This window comes from Ranitomeya variabilis, chromosome 2 (genome assembly GCF_051348905.1).
Source record: "Ranitomeya variabilis isolate aRanVar5 chromosome 2, aRanVar5.hap1, whole genome shotgun sequence".
Classification (NCBI taxonomy): domain Eukaryota; kingdom Metazoa; phylum Chordata; class Amphibia; order Anura; family Dendrobatidae; genus Ranitomeya; species Ranitomeya variabilis.
The window spans coordinates 194232668-194253422 of NC_135233.1; the positions used below are offsets into that span (position 1 = coordinate 194232668).

At 42.4% G+C, this 20755-nt stretch overlaps 1 protein-coding gene across 1 annotated transcript in view; it reads right to left on the minus strand.

Annotated features, from left to right (window-relative positions):
* Nucleotides 1–20755, minus strand: part of LOC143804857 (uncharacterized) — a 185922-nt gene that overhangs the window by 66345 nt on the left and 98822 nt on the right. The window contains exons 2-3 of the mRNA XM_077283368.1: nt 10602–10681; nt 911–1078 (exon numbers count right to left, since the gene is read on the minus strand). Of these exons, the coding sequence (XP_077139483.1) occupies nt 911–1078; nt 10602–10681 (248 nt within the window). The remainder of the gene's footprint in view (nt 1–910; nt 1079–10601; nt 10682–20755) is intronic.

Below are 20755 nucleotides of genomic sequence, written 5' to 3' on the forward strand. Positions count from 1 at the left end.
GGATTTTTTATTTAGGCGACAAATGTATATATACAATATATGTGACCTTGTTATTTTCAGGGCTGTGATGAGACGAGTCGTGACAAGAGATGTCGACATGAAGGTCTGACCAGATGGAGAAGAAAAAGCATATACCAACTCTGATCAGACGAGACATAAGTGGTCACTGGATGTAAATATTATTCTGTATCTGTACAGGTCCTGCTGTGTAGTTCTGGGTTGACTCCTGACCTTTCCCAGAATCATCTTTATCCCATAAGGAGAGATCTTGCATGGAAACCCAGACTGAGGAAGATTGACAGTCACGTGTCTCTTCCATTTTCTGGTAATTGTTGCCTTCTCACCAAGCTGCTTGCCTATTGTCCTGTAGCCCATCCCAGCCTTGTCCAGGTCTACAATTTTGTCCTCGGTGTCCTAAGACAGCTGTTTGGTCTTGGCCATGGTGGAGAGGTTGGAGTGTGATTGAGTGTGAGGACAGGTATATTTTATACAGGTAGTGAGTGCAGAGTAGGAGGCTTCTTAAAGAAAAACTAACAAGTCTGTGAGAGCAAGAATTCTTCCTGGTTGGTCAGTGATAAAATACTTATTTCATGCAATAAAATGCAAATTAATGATGTAAAAATCATACAATGTGATATTCTGTTTTTTTTTCTTTTACATTCTGTCTCTCACAGGTGAAGTGTACCTACGATAAAAATTACAGATCTCTCCATTATTTGTAGGTGGGAAAACTTTCAAAATCGTCAGAGTATCAAATACTTATTATCCCCAGTGTAACAAGAGACGGCTGTGTAATAGGCGGTGGCAATATATACAACGAGCGGAGACTGTGTAATATATAATAGAACATATAGATATTTGCACACATAGTAGATATAATTAGTAGGATAATCATGTTGGGTTTGCTCACTTGGACTTGGCGATAATCAGGGAGTCAGTGAATAGGAACAGATGTCTCTCTTGCGTCCTCCATCCACTTGATAGATGCACTTTTTCTCTCAGGATGAACACGTTGGGGCCACAGAAAGCTCCGAGGAGAAGTCCATTGTCAGAACAGCTAGGTACCAGATGGACCTCCCTGGGAAATCAGTATAACATATATCACTACTGCTGGTATATACAGTACTACTAGACTAGAAACACTAAACTAAAAAGTATAATACATAAAACATTGACTCTTCTCCTCTGAATCCTCCCTTTTTCTCCGCTTTTTCTTTCTTCCTGACTGTCCTGTGTCTGGCTGTGAGACAACTAGCTGCAGCAGGAGCCTCTCCTCTGCCAGCTCTTTTCTAGAACGCAATGATTGTTAAACTTCATATATTACCTAGGATCACCCATCAAGTGGTCACAATGCAAAAATGGAGCAGATTGACATAAAACTAACCCCTATGTTCTCTGCAGGACTCATCAGAAATGTTTGCTTCAGAATCATACAGAGAACGGGGCAGACTGACAAACCGAAGGGGCGCCTGGGTTTTCTTTTAACTTTCAGATTTAGTGTTCCTTCAACAGTATGAATGTGAATATGATATGGAGCACATTATACATAGAAGAACAGCTGCTCTCACCACACCGGACCAGGCACAACATCATTCCACTGCCGGGTGGGACATGAATGGCAGTTAAGGACAGCATCCCCCTACAGTCCTGTTAGGACATTCTTGGGACAACTGTGAACTGCATGAATTACATTTCTGAAATAAAAAGTTCCTGAGCCTGTCTCACACTAAATATCCATAATTCAATTTTCAATACCACATGTCCAGCCTAAAATGAAAGGCACCACTCCGGGGTCACGGGGCATACCTGCTCCTGTAGTGGTCCGACGAGATCCATTCCTACACTCAGCTCACTTTGCTTCATAGGAAGGCCTCCAAAAGGCCTCCATTAGTTTCTCGGACCAACTACATTAGTCTGTCGGACCAACTACATTAGTCTCTCGGACCAACTACATTAGTCTCTCGGACCAACTACATTAAGTCTCTTGGACCAACCACATTAGTCCCTCGGACCAACTACATTAGTCTTTCGGACCAACTACATTAGTCTGTTGGACCAACTACATTAGTCTCTCGGACCAACTACATTAGTCTCTTGGACCAACTACATTAGTCTCTCGGACCAACTACATTAAGTCTCTTGGACCAACCACATTAGTCCCTTGGACCAACTACATTAGTCTTTCGGACCAACTACATTAGTCTGTTGGACCAACTACATTAGTCTCTTGTACCAACTACATTAGTCTCTCGGACCAACTACATTAGTCTCTTCGACCAACTACATTAGTCTCTCGGACCAACTACATTAAGTCTCTTGGACCAACCACATTAGTCCCTTGGACCAACTACGTTAGTCTGTCAGACCAACTACATTAGTCTGTCAGACCAACTACATTAGTCTCTCGGACCAACTACATTAGTCTCTCGGACCAACTACATTAGTCTCACGGACCAACTACATTAGTCTCACGGACCAACCACATTAGTCTCTCGGACCAACTACCTTAGTCTGTCGGACCAACTACATTAGTCTGTCGGACCAACTACATTAGTCTCTCGGCCCAACTATATTAGTCTCTCGGACCAACTACATTAGTCTCTTGGACCAACCACATTAGTCCCTCGGACCAACTACATTAGTCTCTTGGACCAACTACCTTAGTCCCTCTGACCAACTACATTAGTCTCTCGGACCAACTACATTAGTCTCTCAGACCAACTCTGTTCAGGATTTGCTTCTACTTGCAAATACAGACAAGGAACGTTTCACTTCTTCGTTCTCACATTTTCTCGTCATCAGCTATTCTACTAAGACATCTATTTTGAGAAACAGATGAATGAAGTGTCTCATAATCTCTCGAGAACATCCTGGCACGACCTGATATATTTTTCCATTGCTTTAATAAATAACTCTAAAAATGAACAGCCACAAAATTTGGAAAATGTTGGAAGGACAGAACATAAGGTTAAGGGTCTAAATATCAAAGTAGTTTGCAGGAAAAGGTAGGATCATTATAAGGACTGGTCTCCAGGCTGGAAGAAGTAACCAGCCAGAAGAACAGGCAGTCTTCCATGTCTACTACTTGGTACCCCGGGGACTGCACAGAGTTAGGACTCGGCCCCTGTTCTAAAATGAGAATTGGCGAGAACACGAAACTATGATGAAGATTTTATCTGAGGAGAATTTCTGCTGGAAACCCAACAGGATGCGCGGGGCACAGAGTCCTTCAGCGCGTGATACTGAATCAACAGGAAAAGAACAATTCCCTTCATACATTATATAACCTTATCTTAAGCGCTAACTATCTGACCTTGAACTGTCCTTGAACAAGATTTGTTTCCTAATGGTACTCAGCTGAAAACCTTACAAGGAACCTGTCTGGTGATTCATGCTGGCCATGCCATGGGCACCATGAATTCTTGTCTGGCTGCGGGATTGCCATCAGTTATAATATTCTCATAAATGCACTGGTGTTTCAGAGAAAATATAGTTTAAAGATCTGGCTGAAGACGAGTGCCAGAGACTAGACAGGTCGTCTAGGTCCACCAATGGCCAGCTCTTCCCAGTGCCGCTTCAGATGACCGATAGATCTCTTTCATGTGCACATAGTAAGAGACCTGTCAATCACCTGCAGCAGCGATGAGAAGAGCCAGCCAGACTAGTTTCCGACTATGATATCCAGCTGGATCTTCACAGTATACGGTAATTTCTCAGAAACGCCGGAGTGTTCCAGAGAGTAATACACCTGGCTGCCACGCTGTGATTAATGCGGTCTGTGGCTTGAGCAGCATGAATCTACTGACAGGTTCCCTTTAAAATGGCATCTTTTCTCTAGGCGTGTTATGAACACAGGAGAGCAGGGAGAAGTCACCAGGGACCAGCCTCTCTGACTTGTCTCCTGTGCACCTTGACCCGCCTCCCTGACTAGTCACCTGTGCACCTTGACGTGCCTCTGACTAGCCTCCTGTGCACCTCAGTCTGCAGCGACTACTAAACCATGTTTTTCTCTGATAAGTCACGGTGTTTCAGAGTTACTCATCCATGGCTGACATCATGCAGCCTCAGTGTGATACATGCTGCCCGTGGATCAGGAAGTATATATGGTTCCCTGTGACGTCTGTCAACTGGCAGTGCCTAGAGCCTACATGTCTGTGTCTGTGTGCCGCTGACTATCCTCTCAGTGAGCGACACATGCTAACAACCACTGTGAGGACATGTTCACATGTGGCAGATTTGTCACTTTCTGCAACTGAGTGTTTTAAAATGAACGTTGAGCGAACCATGAACATTTCTTCCCTGTGCCTAACAACATGCATGACTGCTCCAATACGAGCTGTATAAGTAGCTGCACAAGCACCATTGCCGTATCACAGATATGTTCTCATTAGGTGCTCGGTCGCGTTGTGATCACCATTTCTAGTGGCCATCTATATTCCACCTCCTGCTAACTTATCGCCAGTAAAGGAAGTTATGTGTTATGTGAGATGATCCTGGCTCCCCAGTAACATGGCCGGACACGTTACTGATCATAGCCCTCACACTCAGAGACCAAAACTCCCAGAGAAAACTCATTTAATAATTGCTAGATAGATAATAGGTGATAGATGAAACCTACACTCTATGTGTACACGTGATCCTCCACAACTCATATGTCTTTGTCTCACATTGATCTGAGGTTGGTCTCCTAAAACGTTCTTCCTTATGTAACATCGTCTACGTATATCTCACGACCTATATCGGACCTTTCTCCTGGTCTTCTGGAGATAACGCGGGAGCGCCAACCACTGTCCCTAGGCTGGAGGCTGAAACCATTATCTCTGTACTTGGCAGCATTCATGTTTCCTTCAATGACAATCAGTCAGAGAAAACCAAATGTCAAACAAAAAACACTTTAAAAAATTAACTTTTAATTTCTTTAAAAGAAAACTCAAACAAATGACAACCAGTCATCCTGTCCCTGCAGCTGAAAAACACCCCCACAGAATGATGCTACCACCACCACCATGTTGCACTGTTGGGATTGTATTGGGCAGGTGATGAGCAGTGCCTGGTTTCCTCCACACATACCGCTTAGAATTATCACCAAAAAGGTCTATCTTCATCTCATCAGACCAGAGAATCTTATTTCTCATAGTCTGGGAGTCCTTCATGTGTTTTTTAGCAAACTCTATGCAGCTTTCATATGTCTTGCACTGAGGAGAGGCTTCCGTCGGGCCACTCTGCCATAAAGGCCTGACTGGTGGTGGGCTGCAGTGGTAGTTGACTTTGTGGAACTTTCTCCCATCTCCCTACTGCATTTCTGGTGCTCAGCCACAGTGATCTTGGGGTTCTTTACCTCTCTCACCAAGACTCTTCTCCCACGACTGCTCAGTTTGGCTGGACAGTCAGGTCTAGGAAGACTTCTGGTGGTCCCAAACTTCTTCCATTTAGGATTATGGAGGCCACTGTGCTCTTAGGAACCTTGAGTACTGCAGAAATGCTGTTGTAACCTTGGCCAGATCTGTGCCTTGCAACAATTCTGTCTCTGAGCTCCTTGGTCAGTTCCTTTGACCTCATGATTCTCATTTGGTCTGACATGCACTGTGAGCTGTGGGGTCTTATATAGACAGGTGTGCGCCTTTCCAAATCAAGTCCTATCAGTTTAATTACACACAGCTGGACTCCAATGAAGGAGTAGAACCATCTCAAGGAGGATCACAAGGAAATGGACAGCATGTGACTTAAATATGAGTGTCTGAGCAAAGGGGCTGAATACTTATAACCATGTGATATTTCAGCTTTTTTTTTTTAATAAGTTTGAAAAAATTGCTAAATTTCTGTTGTTTTTTTTTCAGTCAAGATGGGGGGCAGAGTGTACATTAATGAGAAAACATTTTTTTTTTATTTACCAAATGGCTGCAATGAAACAAAGAGTGGAAAATTTAAAGGGGTCTGAATACTTTCCGTACCCACTGTATATCTCCGGTTCCTTTGTATCCACTACCATCTTTACCTTCTTTTATTCCATAAAAGACAATAATGGAATGCTTCGACTTCCTAAGGTCAAAACTTCGCATTTATTCAATGCAATAAGTAAGTCACTTGATTCTTGTGAATAATATTGGATGCTGCATTAGATTCACGTGTACTGGATTACACATATTTTTTAAGTATTCTGCGCTGCAATCATCCCTTTATATTTGTGGAGCTAGACCCCCTCATGCAGACCTAGCACCCCGGTAAGTAAAGCCATCTCAAACATTGCAGAATGTGTACGATAATGTGTTGTCTAATGAGCGCAGCGTAGATTACACTATTATTAACAATCGTAATTAACAACATTCTATGCTAATCTCAATTTGCGGTTCTGTAACAGATGGAAAGTGTAAAGTGTTATTAAACAACTTTCCCTTGTATTATTCCAAGAAAGAAATTAATTCCCAGTTTCACAATGCACCAAACATGTCATACAAACAAATGAAGAAAGAGCCAGCGCGACACTGTAATAAGATATCAAGATCATGTGTCCGACTATTAGTGTTCCGCAGAAACTCAACCTCAAAATAAACACCACGAGGAACCATTTATACAAAAGAGGTCTGATAAACAGAATCAAAAGACTTTCAGCTGTCTCCATACAGTAATTTGTCTACAGCGGGAAATTATCATTCTTTGGAACAAGACCAGATGGATTCATCTCTGTTACTGTCACTGACTGAATATAGGCTATAGGGGCTGGGCTGTATTTGGCATTCTTGCTAATCCAGATTCTGAAACCCCGTTGGTAGCTCGAAAAACCTCATATAAGTGCACATATCACAAGACAGGAGTGCACAGAAAGCCTATGACCATCGCCTGCCTCCCTGCTCCATTGTGTGTGCTTCTGTCTACTGAGCTGCGCACTAAGAGGTCTTTTGATCAGTTAGTTTTGATCAGTTAGTCTCAAGACCTGGATCCTCACCAATCTGCACTGAATTAAAGGGCATAAAACATAAAAAATATCTCAAATATTTTGTTACTCTTTATGGTGCATTTACACTGGATGATAATAGTGAACAAATCTAAAAAGGCAGTCAATCACCCGATGCACGATCAATCAACAGCAACTACTAGTATACCCTTACATACTGGGAGCTCTAGGTTCATGCCATGTAATTGTACTTGATTGCTGAGCTAAGATTGTATTAATTTACTGATGATGGTTCTAGTGATGTATTGATGTACTGCTGATGGCTCTGGTGCTGTATTCATGTACTGTTGTTGGTTCTGGTGCTGCATTCATGTACTGATGGTGGTTATAGTGATGTATTCATATACTGATGATGGTCCTTATGATGTATTCATGTACTCATGGTGGTTCTTGGGATGTATTCAAGTACTGGTGTTAGCTCTGGTTTTGTATTTATGTATCATTCTTGGTTCTGATCCTGTACAGATCCATAACTTGAGAGTTGGCATGCTACATTATGTGCTATGCTAATAAAGTATTGTAAAATATTGTGACAAGTTAAGGATTAATACATCTATATTAATGTTGGGACCATTCTACCTACACATTTGAAGTCTCTTGTTACTGACATTTTAGCTCTCCTGTGACAGGCTAAGCTTCATAGGAAAAGTGATTTGTCTTATTTACTGCATTACTGTGGAATTGCAGCAAATAGAACAATTGATTATTTTTTGAAACTGCAATTATCTAAAGTATGAAAGGAAAAAAGTAAAACGAAAAACATCTTTGAATCAACCCTCCTTCTACCCCATTAAAAATAATTAAAAAAATAAACATATTTGATATTGCCCCATCCATAAAAATTTGGTCTATCAAAATATAAAATTAAATATGTCACGTAATAAAGAGAATAAAAAAATGAAAATACCAGAATTTTGTTTTTTGGGGGCACCTCACCTCTCTAAAACATGCAATTAAAATAAATCAAAACATCAAATGTACTCATAATTGCTATAAATAAAAACTCATTATTGATAAAACAAGCCCTTACAGAGCTCAATGGATGTTAAAATAAATTAGTTAATGTGCTTAAAAAATTTCATCACAATCCAAAATTTTCATTTATTTTTTGACAAAAAAAAAGATATGAAACTTTGGCACCTCTCAGAATCAAGCTCACATGTCATTTTTTACCATACAATGAATACCCTAGATGAAAAACCCTGCAAGAAATAATGAATTTGCGTTTATTCACTGGAAAAAATAAACATAAAGAGTTCAACCCGTTTAAGACCAGAAAAGATTGTAGAAAAAATAAAATGTGCTTGAAAAACGTTGCTGGTTGGCAAAGTGAAATAAACTGTTGCATGCTGTTTATTAAAGGAGCTGTCCGTCAGTAAAAAAAATGCAACAGTTATTCTTACTGTATGTTAAAGAGGTTGCTTTTTAATGCCCCCAATGTGCCTAGTAAAATAAAAAAAAATTCTTACCTACTGACAATATATACTAGGATGGGCCTAAAATGGGGGACGTATATACCAGGAAGATGGAGGACATTACTACCAGCTTGAAAAAATGATTTTAACATTCAAAATGTTGGCCTACTGAAATGTATGTTCAGTAAATGCACTCAATACTTGGTTGGGGCTCCTTTTGCATCAGTTACGGCATCAATGTGGCGTGGCATGGAGGCGATCAGCCTGTGGCACTGCTGAGGTATTATGGAACCCCAGGTTGCTTTGATAGCAGCCTTCAGCTCGTCTACATTGTTGGGTCTGGTGTCTCATCTTCCTCTTGACAATACTCCATAGATTCTCTATAGGGCTAAGGACAGGCGAGTTTGCTGCCAATCAAGCACAGTGATACTGTTGTTTTTACACCAGGTATTGGTACTTTTGGCAGTGTGGACAGGTGCCAAGTCCTGCTGGAGAATGACATTTCCATCTCCAGAAAGCTTGTCGGCAGAGGGAAGCATGAAGTGCTCTAAAATATCCTGGTAGACGGCTGTGCTGACTTTGGTCTTGATAAAAAAAACAGTGGACCTACACCAGCAGATGACATGGCTCCTCAGACCATCACTGATTGTGGGGACTTCACACTAGACCTCCAGCAGCTTGGATTGTGGCCTCCCACTCTTCCTCCACACTCTGGGACCTTGATTTCCAAATGAAATGCAAAATTTACTTTCATCTGAAAACACCTTTGACCACTGACAACAGTCCAGTTCTTTTTCTCCTTGGCCCAGGTAAGACGCTTCTGGCGTTGTCTATTGGTCATGAGTGGCTGAAACAAGGAATGTGACACTTGTAGGCCATGTCCTGGAGACGTCTGTGTGTGGTGACTCTTGAAGCAATGACTCCAGCAGCAGTCCACTCCTTGTGAATTTCCCCCCAATTTTTGAATGTCCTTTTCCTAACAATGCTTTCCAGGCTGCGGTTATCCCGGTTGCTTGTGCACCTTTTTCTACCACACTTTTTCTTTCCACTCAACTTTCCATTAATATGGTTGGATACAGCACACTGTGAACAGCCGGCTTCTTTAGCAATGACCTTTTGTGGCTTAACCTCCTTGTGAAGTGTGTCAATGACGCCTTCTGGACATCTGTCAAGTCAGCAGTCTTCCCCATGATTGTGGAGATACTGAAACAGACTAAGAGACCTTTTTAAATGCTTAGGAAGCCTTTGCAGGTGATTATTGTGAATTATTCTAATTTACTGAGATAATTACTTTTGGGGTTTCATTGTCTGTAAGCCATAATCATCAACATTAACAAAAGTAAACACGTGAAATACATCACTCTGTTTGTAATGACTCTATATAGTATATGAGTTTCACTTTTAATTAATTAATTTGTTGAATATATTCTTATTTTGTGAGAAGTACCTGTATGTGAGCTGAGTTTAAACTCTTATCTCAAAACATACAATGCCTGGAAAAAGTATTAATACCATTTTAACTTTTCCACATTTTTTCACATTATACCCAAAAACGTACATGTGGCGCCCCTGAGGGTCCATTCGCCACAGAGGTACTGCACCTCAGCCAGAGGTGTGGTACTCCGCTCTCGGGTAAGGAGGGGGCACTACCCAGGACCCATACAAGCATCCAACACCACACCACTCCAGGCCAGGGGATCTGGGCGGACCCTATTGAGGGAGGGCCCCATCTCAGGCTGGAGGGGGAACTAGGCAGAGGATGTGGGTGGAAAGAGTGAGAGGCAGCCACATAGCATTAAGGGGACCAGGAGGACATCGCCCTACAGGATCCGAGGCTGCTGGCTTGGGACAGTGTGTGTGAGGCACAGGGCAGGAGGGCGAAGCCAGTGAAGACAGACGGCCAGGGAAGGAACATAAGAAAGGACCACGGACCGGGTCACTGCTGCCGTGACAACCCCCCGAAAAACCGACGGACCCAGCCCAAGTACCCCACGGCCCTGGCGGGAGCTCCATAAATGATTTTTATTGGGATTTTATGTGGTACCAACACAAGGTAGTACATTTAAGTTTGTCAGTGTAACATGAAAAAATGTAGAAAAGTTTGCAGGGTTTGAAGACTTTTTTGAGGCACTGTAGCCAAATATGAACTCACTCAGAGGTATTATATAATAATATTGTAAATAGATTCATAGATGTAACATATCATACAGGAATTATCAGTGTTTTTTGTATACCTGGGATGGGGATTGGTTCTGTCCAGGGCCCTTGTTATGGCAGAAGAAGAGCGTCGTCTTCGTACTGAGGCCCTCATTTTCTGTAAAAAAACAAATACTGTAATTAGTATTTTCCCTATACATCATTTAGATATAGATAGCATGATGAATATCATTAGTTATACAGATATGCAGTCCCTATAAAATAATCAGCTGCCAAGAGCAAGAGGTGATCAACCATCACAGCGCCCTAAAGCAAAGGCTGCCAGCTAGGAAAGCTCTTCATACCAAATGCAGCATGTACAGAGACATTAAACAGAGGCAGCCTGCCCAGTAGTGTGACAAAGGCATGCTGCACAATGTCCCGTCAATCCCGTAACAGAGGCAGCCACCACAATGGTCCATAATAGAGCATAGCTCCCAACCGACCCTCATACTGCTGGACTGTCCCCAGCAGAAGCAGCTGGCACGCCCCTTGCAATAGGCCATGCCCCTTTGTATCCTCTTCTTATGGGGCGGTGGTTCAGAGAGGGAGAGAGGACATTCTGAGGTACATGTGTGTGTATGTGTTGTAACTGGCCCTGCTCTGCTGTGCTTACAGTACAAGGCATTATAATAAGGAGTAGTGGCATCAGTTAAAGCAATTCAGTGCAGCCTGTAGGTCAGAATATATATATGTATCCTTTATATACTACAAGAGTTATGGAGTGGAGCCAGTAGATAGTGATGTTGTCTGAGTGCATGGAGTTCGCAGAGCTGGGCTACTTTGCAATGTGCAGAATCTGTGAGGCAGCAGTGTGGACAGTGACAGGTGGTGAAACCTTTGCCTGCATTGTAAGCAGAGCTGCTGGGACACATCTACAGCCCCAACTGTACACTGGCATCGTCATGTGTGGCCATTATACAGTATTGAGCATCATGTGGAGCCATTATACAGTATGGAGCAGTGTGTAACCATTATACAGTATTGAGCATCATGTGTGGCCATTATACAGTATGGAGCATAATGTGGGGCCATTATACAGTATGGAGCAGTGTGTGGCCATTATACAGTATTGAGCATCATGTGGGCCATTATACAGTATGGAGCACTGTGTGGCCATTATACAGTATTGAGCATCATGTGTGGCCATTATACAGTATGGAGCATAATGTGGGGCCATTATACAGTATGGAGCAGTGTGTGGCCATAATACAGTATTGAGTATCATGTGGGGCCATTATACAGTATGGAGCACTGTGTGGCCATTATACAGTATTGAGCATCATGTGTGGCCATTATACAGTATGGAGCAGTGTGTGGCCATTATACAGTACTGAGCATCATGTGGGGCCATTATACAGTATGGAGCAGTGTGTGGCCATTATATAGTATTGAGCATCATGTGTGGCCATTATACAGTATGGAGCAGTGTGAGGCCATTATACAGTATTGAGCATCATGTGTGGCCATTATATAGTACGAAGCACTGTGTGGCCATTATACAGTATGGAGCATCATGTTGGGTCATTATACAGTATTGAGCATCATGTGTGGCCATTATACAGTATGGAGCAGTGTGTGGCCATTATACAGTATTGAGCATCATGTGGGCCATTATACAGTATGGAGCACTGTGTGGCCATTATACAGTATTGAGCATCATGTGTGGCCATTATACAGTATGGAGCATAATATGGGGCCATTATACAGTATGGAGCAGTGTGTGGCCATTATACAGTATTGAGTATCATGTGGGGCCATTATACAGTATGGAGCACTGTGTGGCCATTATACAGTATTGAGCATCATGTGTGGCCATTATACAGTATGGAGCAGTGTGTGGCCATTATACAGTACTGAGCATCATGTGGGGCCATTATACAGTATGGAGCAGTGTGTGGCCATTATATAGTATTGAGCATCATGTGTGGCCATTATACAGTATGGAGCAGTGTGAGGCCATTATACAGTATTGAGCATCATGTGTGGCCATTATATAGTACGAAGCACTGTGTGGCCATTATACAGTATGGAGCATCATGTTGGGTCATTATACAGTATTGAGCATCATGTGTGGCCATTATACAGTATGGAGCATCATGTGTGGTCATTATACAGTATGGAGCACTGTGTGGCCATTATACAGTATGGAGCATCATGTGGGACCATTATACAGTATGGAGCAGTGTGTGGCCATTATACAGTATTGAGCATCATGTGTGGCCATTATACAGTATGGAGCAGTGTGTGGCCATTATACAGTATTGAGCATCATGTGGGGCCATTATACAGTATGGAGCAGTGTGTGGCCATTATACAGTATTGAGCATCATGTGTGGCCATTATACAGTATGGAGCACTGTGTGGCCATTATACAGCATCGAGCATCATGTGTGGCCATTATACAGTATGGAGGACTGTGTGGCCATTATACAGTATGGAGCATCATGCGGGGTCATTATACAGTATTGCAGTATTGAGCATCATGTTTGGCCATTATACAGTATTGAGCATCATGTGTGGCCATTATACAGTATGGAGCATCATGTGTGGCCATTATACAGTATGGAGCACTGTGTGGCCATTATACAGCATTGAGTATCATGTGGGGCCATTATACAGTATGGAGCACTGTGTGGCCATTATACAGTATTGAGCATCATATGTGGCCATTATACAGCATGCAGCATCATATGTGGCCATTATACTGTATGTAGCATCATGTGGGGCCATTATACAGTCTGGAGTACTGTGTGGCAATTTTACAGTATTGAGCATCATGTGTGGGCATTATACAGTATGGAGCACTGTGTGGCCATATTTTTTCTGTTTATAATTATTGTTTATGAACAGTGTGATCAGCAGTGCTAAATGGGTGTGGTTGGGGCGTGGATATGGGTGTGACTAGTTCTGAAATGGGTGTGATCAGGGTGTGGCTTAAAATTTGCAGCGGCACGCTAAGCGAACTACTAGCTTTGTCCCTCTTTGCCTTCTTCAAAAGTTGGGAGGTATGATAGAGTCATACTGCACAGTGTCCAGTAACAGAGAAAATCTACAAAATGTTATATAACAAAGACAGCTTTCTCAGTGTCCGACAACACTGCCACCTTGCTAGAGAGCTATCCTGACATAGTCGTCCCACAATAGAATTATTGATCATTATATTCAATGATCCTATGCATCAAATAGGTCTCTATGAACAAATGCAGTCTCTCTTGTATTAGTAACCCTGAGAAAGTAAAGAAATTACAGTGCCTTGCGAAAGCATTCGGCTCCCTGGAACTTTTCAACCTTTTCCCACATATCATGCTTCAAACATAAAGATACCAAATGTAATTTGTTGGTGAAGAATCAACAACAAGTGGAACACAATTGTGAAGTTGAATGAAATGTATTGGTTATTTTAAATTTTTGTGGAAATTAAAAAACTGAGAAGTGGGGGGTGCAATATTATTCGGCCCCTTTACTTTCAGTGCAGCAAACTCCCTCCAGAAGTTCATTGTGGATCTCTGAATGATCCAATGTTGTCCTAAATGCCTAATGATGATAAATATAATCCACCTGTGTGTAATCAAGTCTCCGTATAAATGCACCTGCTCTGTGATAGTCTCAGGGTTCTGTTTGAAGCACAGAGAGCATCATGAAGACCAAGAAACACAACAGGCAGGTCCGTGATACTGTTGTGGAGAAGTTTAAAGCCGGATTTGGATACAAAATGATTTCCAAAACTTTAAACATCCCAAGGAGCACTGTGCAAGCAATCATATTGAAATGGAAGGAGTATCATACCACTGCAAATCTACCAAGACCCGGCCGTCCCTCTAAACTTTCATCTCAAACAAGGAGAAGACTGATCAGAGATGCAGCCAAGAGGCCCATGATCACTCTGGATGAATGGCAGAGATCTACAGTTGAGGTGGGACAGACGGTCCATAGGACAACAATCAGTCGTACACTGCACAAATCTGGCCTTTATGGAAGAGTGGCAAGAAGTAAGCCATTTCTCAAAGATATCCATAAAAAGTGTTGACTAAAGTTTGCAGCAAGCCACCTGGGAGACACACCAAACATATGGAAGAAGGTGTTCTGGTCAGATGAAACCAAAATCGAACTTTTTGGCAACAATGCCAAACGATATGTTTGGCGTAAAGGCAATACAGCTCATTACCCTGAACACACTATCCCACTTTCAAACATGGTGGTGGTAGCATCATGCTTTGGGCCTGCTTTCTTCAGCAGGGACAGGGAAGATGGTTAAAATTGATGGGAAGATGGATGGAACCAAATACAGGACCATTCTTGAAGAAAACCTGTTGGAGTCTGCAAAAGATCTGAGACTGGGACAGAGATTTGTCTTCCAACAAGACAATGATCTCAAACATAAAGCAAAATCTACAATGGAATGGTTCAAAAATAAACGTATCCAGGTGTTAGAATGGCCAAGTCAGAGTCAAATCCTCAATCCAATAGAGAATCTGTGGAAAGAGCTGAAAACTGCTGTTCACAAACGATCTCCATCAAACCTCACTGAGCTCGAGCTGTTTGCCAAGGATAAATGGGCAAGAATTTCAGTCTCATGATGTACAAAACTGATAGAGAGATGCCCCAAGAGACTTGCATCTGTAATCGCAGCAAAAGGTGGCGCAACAAAGTAGTAAGTTAAAGGGGCCAAATAATATTGCACGCCCCACTTTTCAGTTTTTGAATTTCCACAAAAATTTAAAATAACCAAAAAATTTCGTTCAACTTCACAATTGTGTTCCACTTGTTATTGATTCTTCACCAAAAATTTACATTTGGTATGTTTATGTTTGAAGCATAATATGTGGGAAAAGTTTGAAAAGTTCCAGGGAGCCGAATACTTTCGCAAGGCACTGTATATCTCCAACCTGTGGATAACAAACCCTTATTTGTTGATAAGTAAGAACACTCTCGGTTAGGGTATGTGCACACGTCCGGATTTCTTGCAGAAATTTCCTGAAGAAAAACGGAAATTTTCTGCAAGAAATCCGCATTTTTTTTTTTGCGTTTTTTTTCCGGTTTTTTTAGCATTCTGCAAGCGTAATTAGCTTGCAGAATGCTAAAGTTTTCCAAGCGATCTGTAGCATCGCTTGGAAAACTGACTGACAGGTTGGTCACACTTGTCAAACATACTGTTTGACAAGTGTGACCAACTTTTTACTATAGATGCAGCTTATGCAGCATCTATAGTAAAAGATAGAATGTTTAAAAATAGTACAAAAAATAAAAAAATGCTTATACTCACCTGCAGACCTCAGCGGCGTCCGTTCCGTATAGATGGTGTGTGCGCGCAGGACCTTCCATGACGTCGCGGTCACGTGAGCGGTCACATGACCGGTCTCGACCAATCATAGGACCGTGACGTCATCGCAGGTCCTTCACCGTACACCAGCTACAGGAACCGAAGCGGCAGCATGCACCTGAGAGGCGGGAAGACATCGAAGGTGAGTATATGACTATTTTTTATTTTAATTCTTTTTTTTTTTTACCACTTATATGGTGCCCAGTCCGTGGAGGAGAGTCTCCTCTCCTCCACCCTGGGTACCAACCGCACATAATCTGCTTACTTCCCGCATGGTGTGCACAGCACCGTGTGGGAAGTAAGCAGATCAATGGACTCCTAGGTGGGCGGAATCCCCGCAATTCCGCATTTTTAATGAACATGTTGCTTTTTTTTCCGCGATGCGATTTTTTCGCGGAAAATCGCAACATTTGCACAAAAAATGCGGAATACACTGTAAATAATAGGAGGCATAGGTTAGCGTTTTTTTCGCGTTTTTATCACGTTTTTATAGCGAAAAAACGCGAAAAAAACGCGAAAAATCCTGAACGTGTGCACATGGCCTTACTGTAGTGCGGTTTGGGATGGTAGCTGTGAGCGAGGCGCTCTCCTCTCTACTTTTTGCATCCCGACGCGCTACATGATAGTGTGGTTCCTGGCTGGGTGTTGGTGTTGATGCTGTGAGGGCCTTGTGCCTGTGCAGCCCGACTGTAGCCGATGGTGTTGGCCGGCCAGGACCATAGAATCCGCAGGTTAATAAAGGAGACTCTGGTTCTATAACACAGTCTTTACTGATCGGTAACTTGGTAAGGGATATATAATGAAAGGATAGCGGGCAGATAGTCTTATGGACGTTTCTTTCACAGTGTAAAGCATTTTCATACACAAAGTATCCTTCCACTGTACTCCAGTGCCGGTGAAGCACAGTTTCACCCTACTTCGTCACAGCCATGCTTGTCACCACAGTACTGATCACCAAGTTTCTCTCTTTGCTCAGCGCTTTCGTGTCCTGTTTTTTTCCGCTACTGGTGCCCTGGATCTACTGCTCGGTACCCCACTCGGCCCACAAACTCAGTCATGATTCACTCGGAGATCAACCATCCCAGGGCTTGTTTAAAGAGATGGGTTTTTAAAGTGCGCTTGAATAGGTTGGGGTTAGGTATCAGTCTGATCGTCTGGGGAAGTGCATTCCAGAGAGCTGGTGCAGCACGAGAGAAGTCTTGAAGACGGAGATGCGAGGTTCGGATTACGGGGGATGTTAGCCTTAGGTCATTTGTGTAGGGCGATAAACAGAGATGAGAGAGGAGATATAAGGCGGTGCAGAACTGTGGAGAGCTTTGTGGGTGAGAGCGATGAGTTATACTGGACCCTGTAGCAAACGGGTAGCCAGTGTAATTACTGGCACAAGATGGAGGCATCGGTGAAGCGGCTGGACAGAAATATGACCCTGGGTGCCACGTTCAAGATGGATTGGAGAGGAGAAAGTTTGGTAAGAGGGAGACCAATCAGAAGAAAGTTGCAGTAGTCCAGACGGGAATGAATAAGAGCGACAGTAAGAGTCTTAGCAGTTTCAAAGATGAGAAAAGGTCGGATTCTGGAGATGTTTTTAAGATGCAGGTGACAAGAGCGAGTGAGTGATTGGATATAGGGAGTAAAAGAAAGTTCGGTGTCGAATGTGACCACAAGACAGCGGGCATGCTATTTTTTGATCTTACAAATTGTTATAAGGATAACGTAAAATCTTGGTGGGAAACACAATCATTGGAAAACCATATTAAGCATAGGATAATCCCTGAGGACTAAGAATATCTCTCGCACCAGCATGGAGGGCTAGAACACCGGAGTTATTAAAAAAAGTGGGAAAAAGAGCTTACTGAAAGTTCTTTACAGTTTATGGGAATTCTACTGCAGGAAGAAAAAGTGACAGAGGCGACCTCAAACAAATTGTCTGATCTATCTGAGGAGATATTAAAACGTAAGACAAATACTGACTTTGCTAGATGAGAGGCTACCCTGCAGACAACTACAGAGCAGTTCCAAGGACAGATTAAGAGTAGGAAGCATAAACAATTTACAAGGGACCTGAAGGAGTGTAGGGAGAGAAAAATCTATTCCTTTCTTCAGGAAGAAAAGAAGGTAGAGGGTGCAACAGATATCTCATCTTCTGATAATGATCTGTCAGATACTGACCGGGGACTGAACCTATTCCTAAGGGGCAGAGGGGCACATGGTGGAGTCCGGAGGAAAAATTATAGACCAAAATGGGAAAGACAAGAGAGAAGAAATTTTATGCCAACCAGGAACAGTTATTGAAGAGATTTGTCCCTAGTAAGATCCTCTGCACCACCATCATCATCCTCATTCTATTTTTTAGAGAAAGAGAGGGGAATGGGGACAGCCCCTACGGGAGAAAAATCAGAAATGACCAAAAAATATGATAAGATAATTAATATTTCCTCCTATACACTATCCCCAATAGAAAAGCTGGTTCTATCTAATGGGTTGTCTTTCGTACCAACGAATCGTTATGATGATTTTAATTGGGTAAAAGATATACATTTACTTGCCCGAAAATTAAAGTGGAAAAAGTTCTTCAAAACCCACGACCGTGTGTGAATCTTTGGGGATTATGGAGGGGGATCTTCCGAATATTAGAATACTGACAGAACTTATGGAAGAGAATGAGGGACAGTCGGGATTGGGCCCTTTTACTGACCTGAAGGTTAGGAGTACTAAAATGCCTCCCTGTATGGATTATAACAACATTGACATCTTCACCAAATTGGTGACGGATGAATTAAAACGGATGAATGAGAACCTGGTGAGGACATATCCTAATATGTCAAGAATGGAGAGGGAGGCACTTGATAAATTGGCGGGCAATAAGGAGCACATATTTAAACCCTCGGATAAGGGGGGCAATCTTGTTATAATGAATCATGAGAAACATTTACAGATGTGTAACAGGATTTTGAAAGATGGGGATACTTACAGAATTTTAAGGAAAAATCCCACTGAGGAATTCTAACAAAAACTGAGAAATGTATTATTAAAAACTTTGGAGTCAAAACTGATATCGAAAAATGAATATGAGTATATGTGTCCTAAATTTCCGGTCCTGGCTGTCTTCTATGCACTACCCAAGGTGCATAAGGGGCTAAGCCCATTGAAGGGCCGCCCTATTGTGGCAGGAATTGATTCTATTACTCAGAACGCAGGCCGGTACTTGGATGAGATACTGAGGCCGTTTATGATATCCCTACCCTCCTATGTGAGGGACACCTCGGACCTCCTCCTCAAGTCGGAGGATGTTATTGTGGGTGAAGATGTATACCTGGCATCTATTCATGTAGAGGCCCTATATAGTAACATCCCCCATGACGTTGGGCTTTGAGCGGTAGAATTTTATTTGAGATTGAGGGGAAGGCAATATATAGCACATAGTCAATTTGTACTCGATTTAATGGAGTTTATATTAAAACACAACTTCTCCTTTGGCGGTAAGTTCTTCCACCAGCTCAGGGGCACAGCAATGGGGAGCCCCTGTGTGCCCGCCTATGCTAATTTGTTCCTGGGCTGGTGGGAGGACACCGTCATATTTGGAGGTGAGGTTGACTCCTTGTGGAACCCCAGGATAGTATTCTGGGGTCGATATCTGGATGATGTGCTTATTTTGTGGCTGGGTGGCCCAGATAAGTTCTCAAATTTGTGGAGGAATTAAATGTGAATCAGTTGGGGCTTAAGCTCACCTATGAGATAAAATATGTCTCCATCAATTTCTTGGACTTGAAGATTAGTAGGGACAGTATGGGGCATATCCTTACCGAAACCTTTCGAAAACCCACGGCCACAAACAACCTCTTACGATGGGATAGCCATCATCCCTCCAGTTTGAGAAGGGGGATCCCCAAGGGTCAATATCTCTGGGTTAAACGCAACTGTTCATCACCTAATGGATTTCATCACCAGGCCCGGGACTTGAGGGATAGATTTATGGATTGAGGGTACCCTCTGGATGTCCTTAATGAGGCATTTAAAGGTGCGGATAAGAGAGAGAGGACATCCTTGTTAAGAAAACGGGAGAGGGAGGATTCAGAATCCAGTATTAATTAGGATTATAGGTAATTTTGACACAAAATCGAGAGAAGTAAAAGAGATCCTAGGAAAATACTGGGGGATCCTGAGGATGGACCCTGATATAAGTGACTTTGTCCCTGAAACTTCATCCGTAACTTACCGTAGGGGGAGATCAATAAGAGACCAACTGGTAAATAGTGAATATTTCCCCATAATTAGGCAACCAACTTGGTTGGAAAATAGGGAAAATGGTAATTTTAAATGTGGGAAATGCAAGTTTTGTAAATATGTCACGAAAACAAGATCTTTCACTAAAAGTACGAAAAGAACTTATCATTGTAGACACTTCTCAAACTGTAGAACGACTGGGGTGATTTATCTGTTCCAATGTAGTTGTCCGATTGATTATATTGGGAAAACCAAACGTGAATTTCGAAAAAGAGTGGGGGAGCATATAGGAGATATTAGGAATGCTAGGGATACTCCCATCTCTAGACATGTGAGAGGTGTGCATGGTGGGGCCCTTGATTGTTTCCATATTTTGGTTATGGAGGTGGTTACCCCACCGAGAAGAGGAGGTGATTGGGATAGAACAATTCTACAGAAAGAGACCAGATGGACTTACCGTATGAATAGTATATCCCCCAAATTGCCTCAACGAACAGTTACAGTATAATTGTTTCCTATGATATGATGAAACTGGTTGAAATTATCCCCCTTGTTTTTACTTAGTTTATTTTTGTATTTATCTTTGTCTGTCCCTATGAAACCACTGTTTCCTTCTTTTTGACTAGTACTTGTGAGGAATGCCTG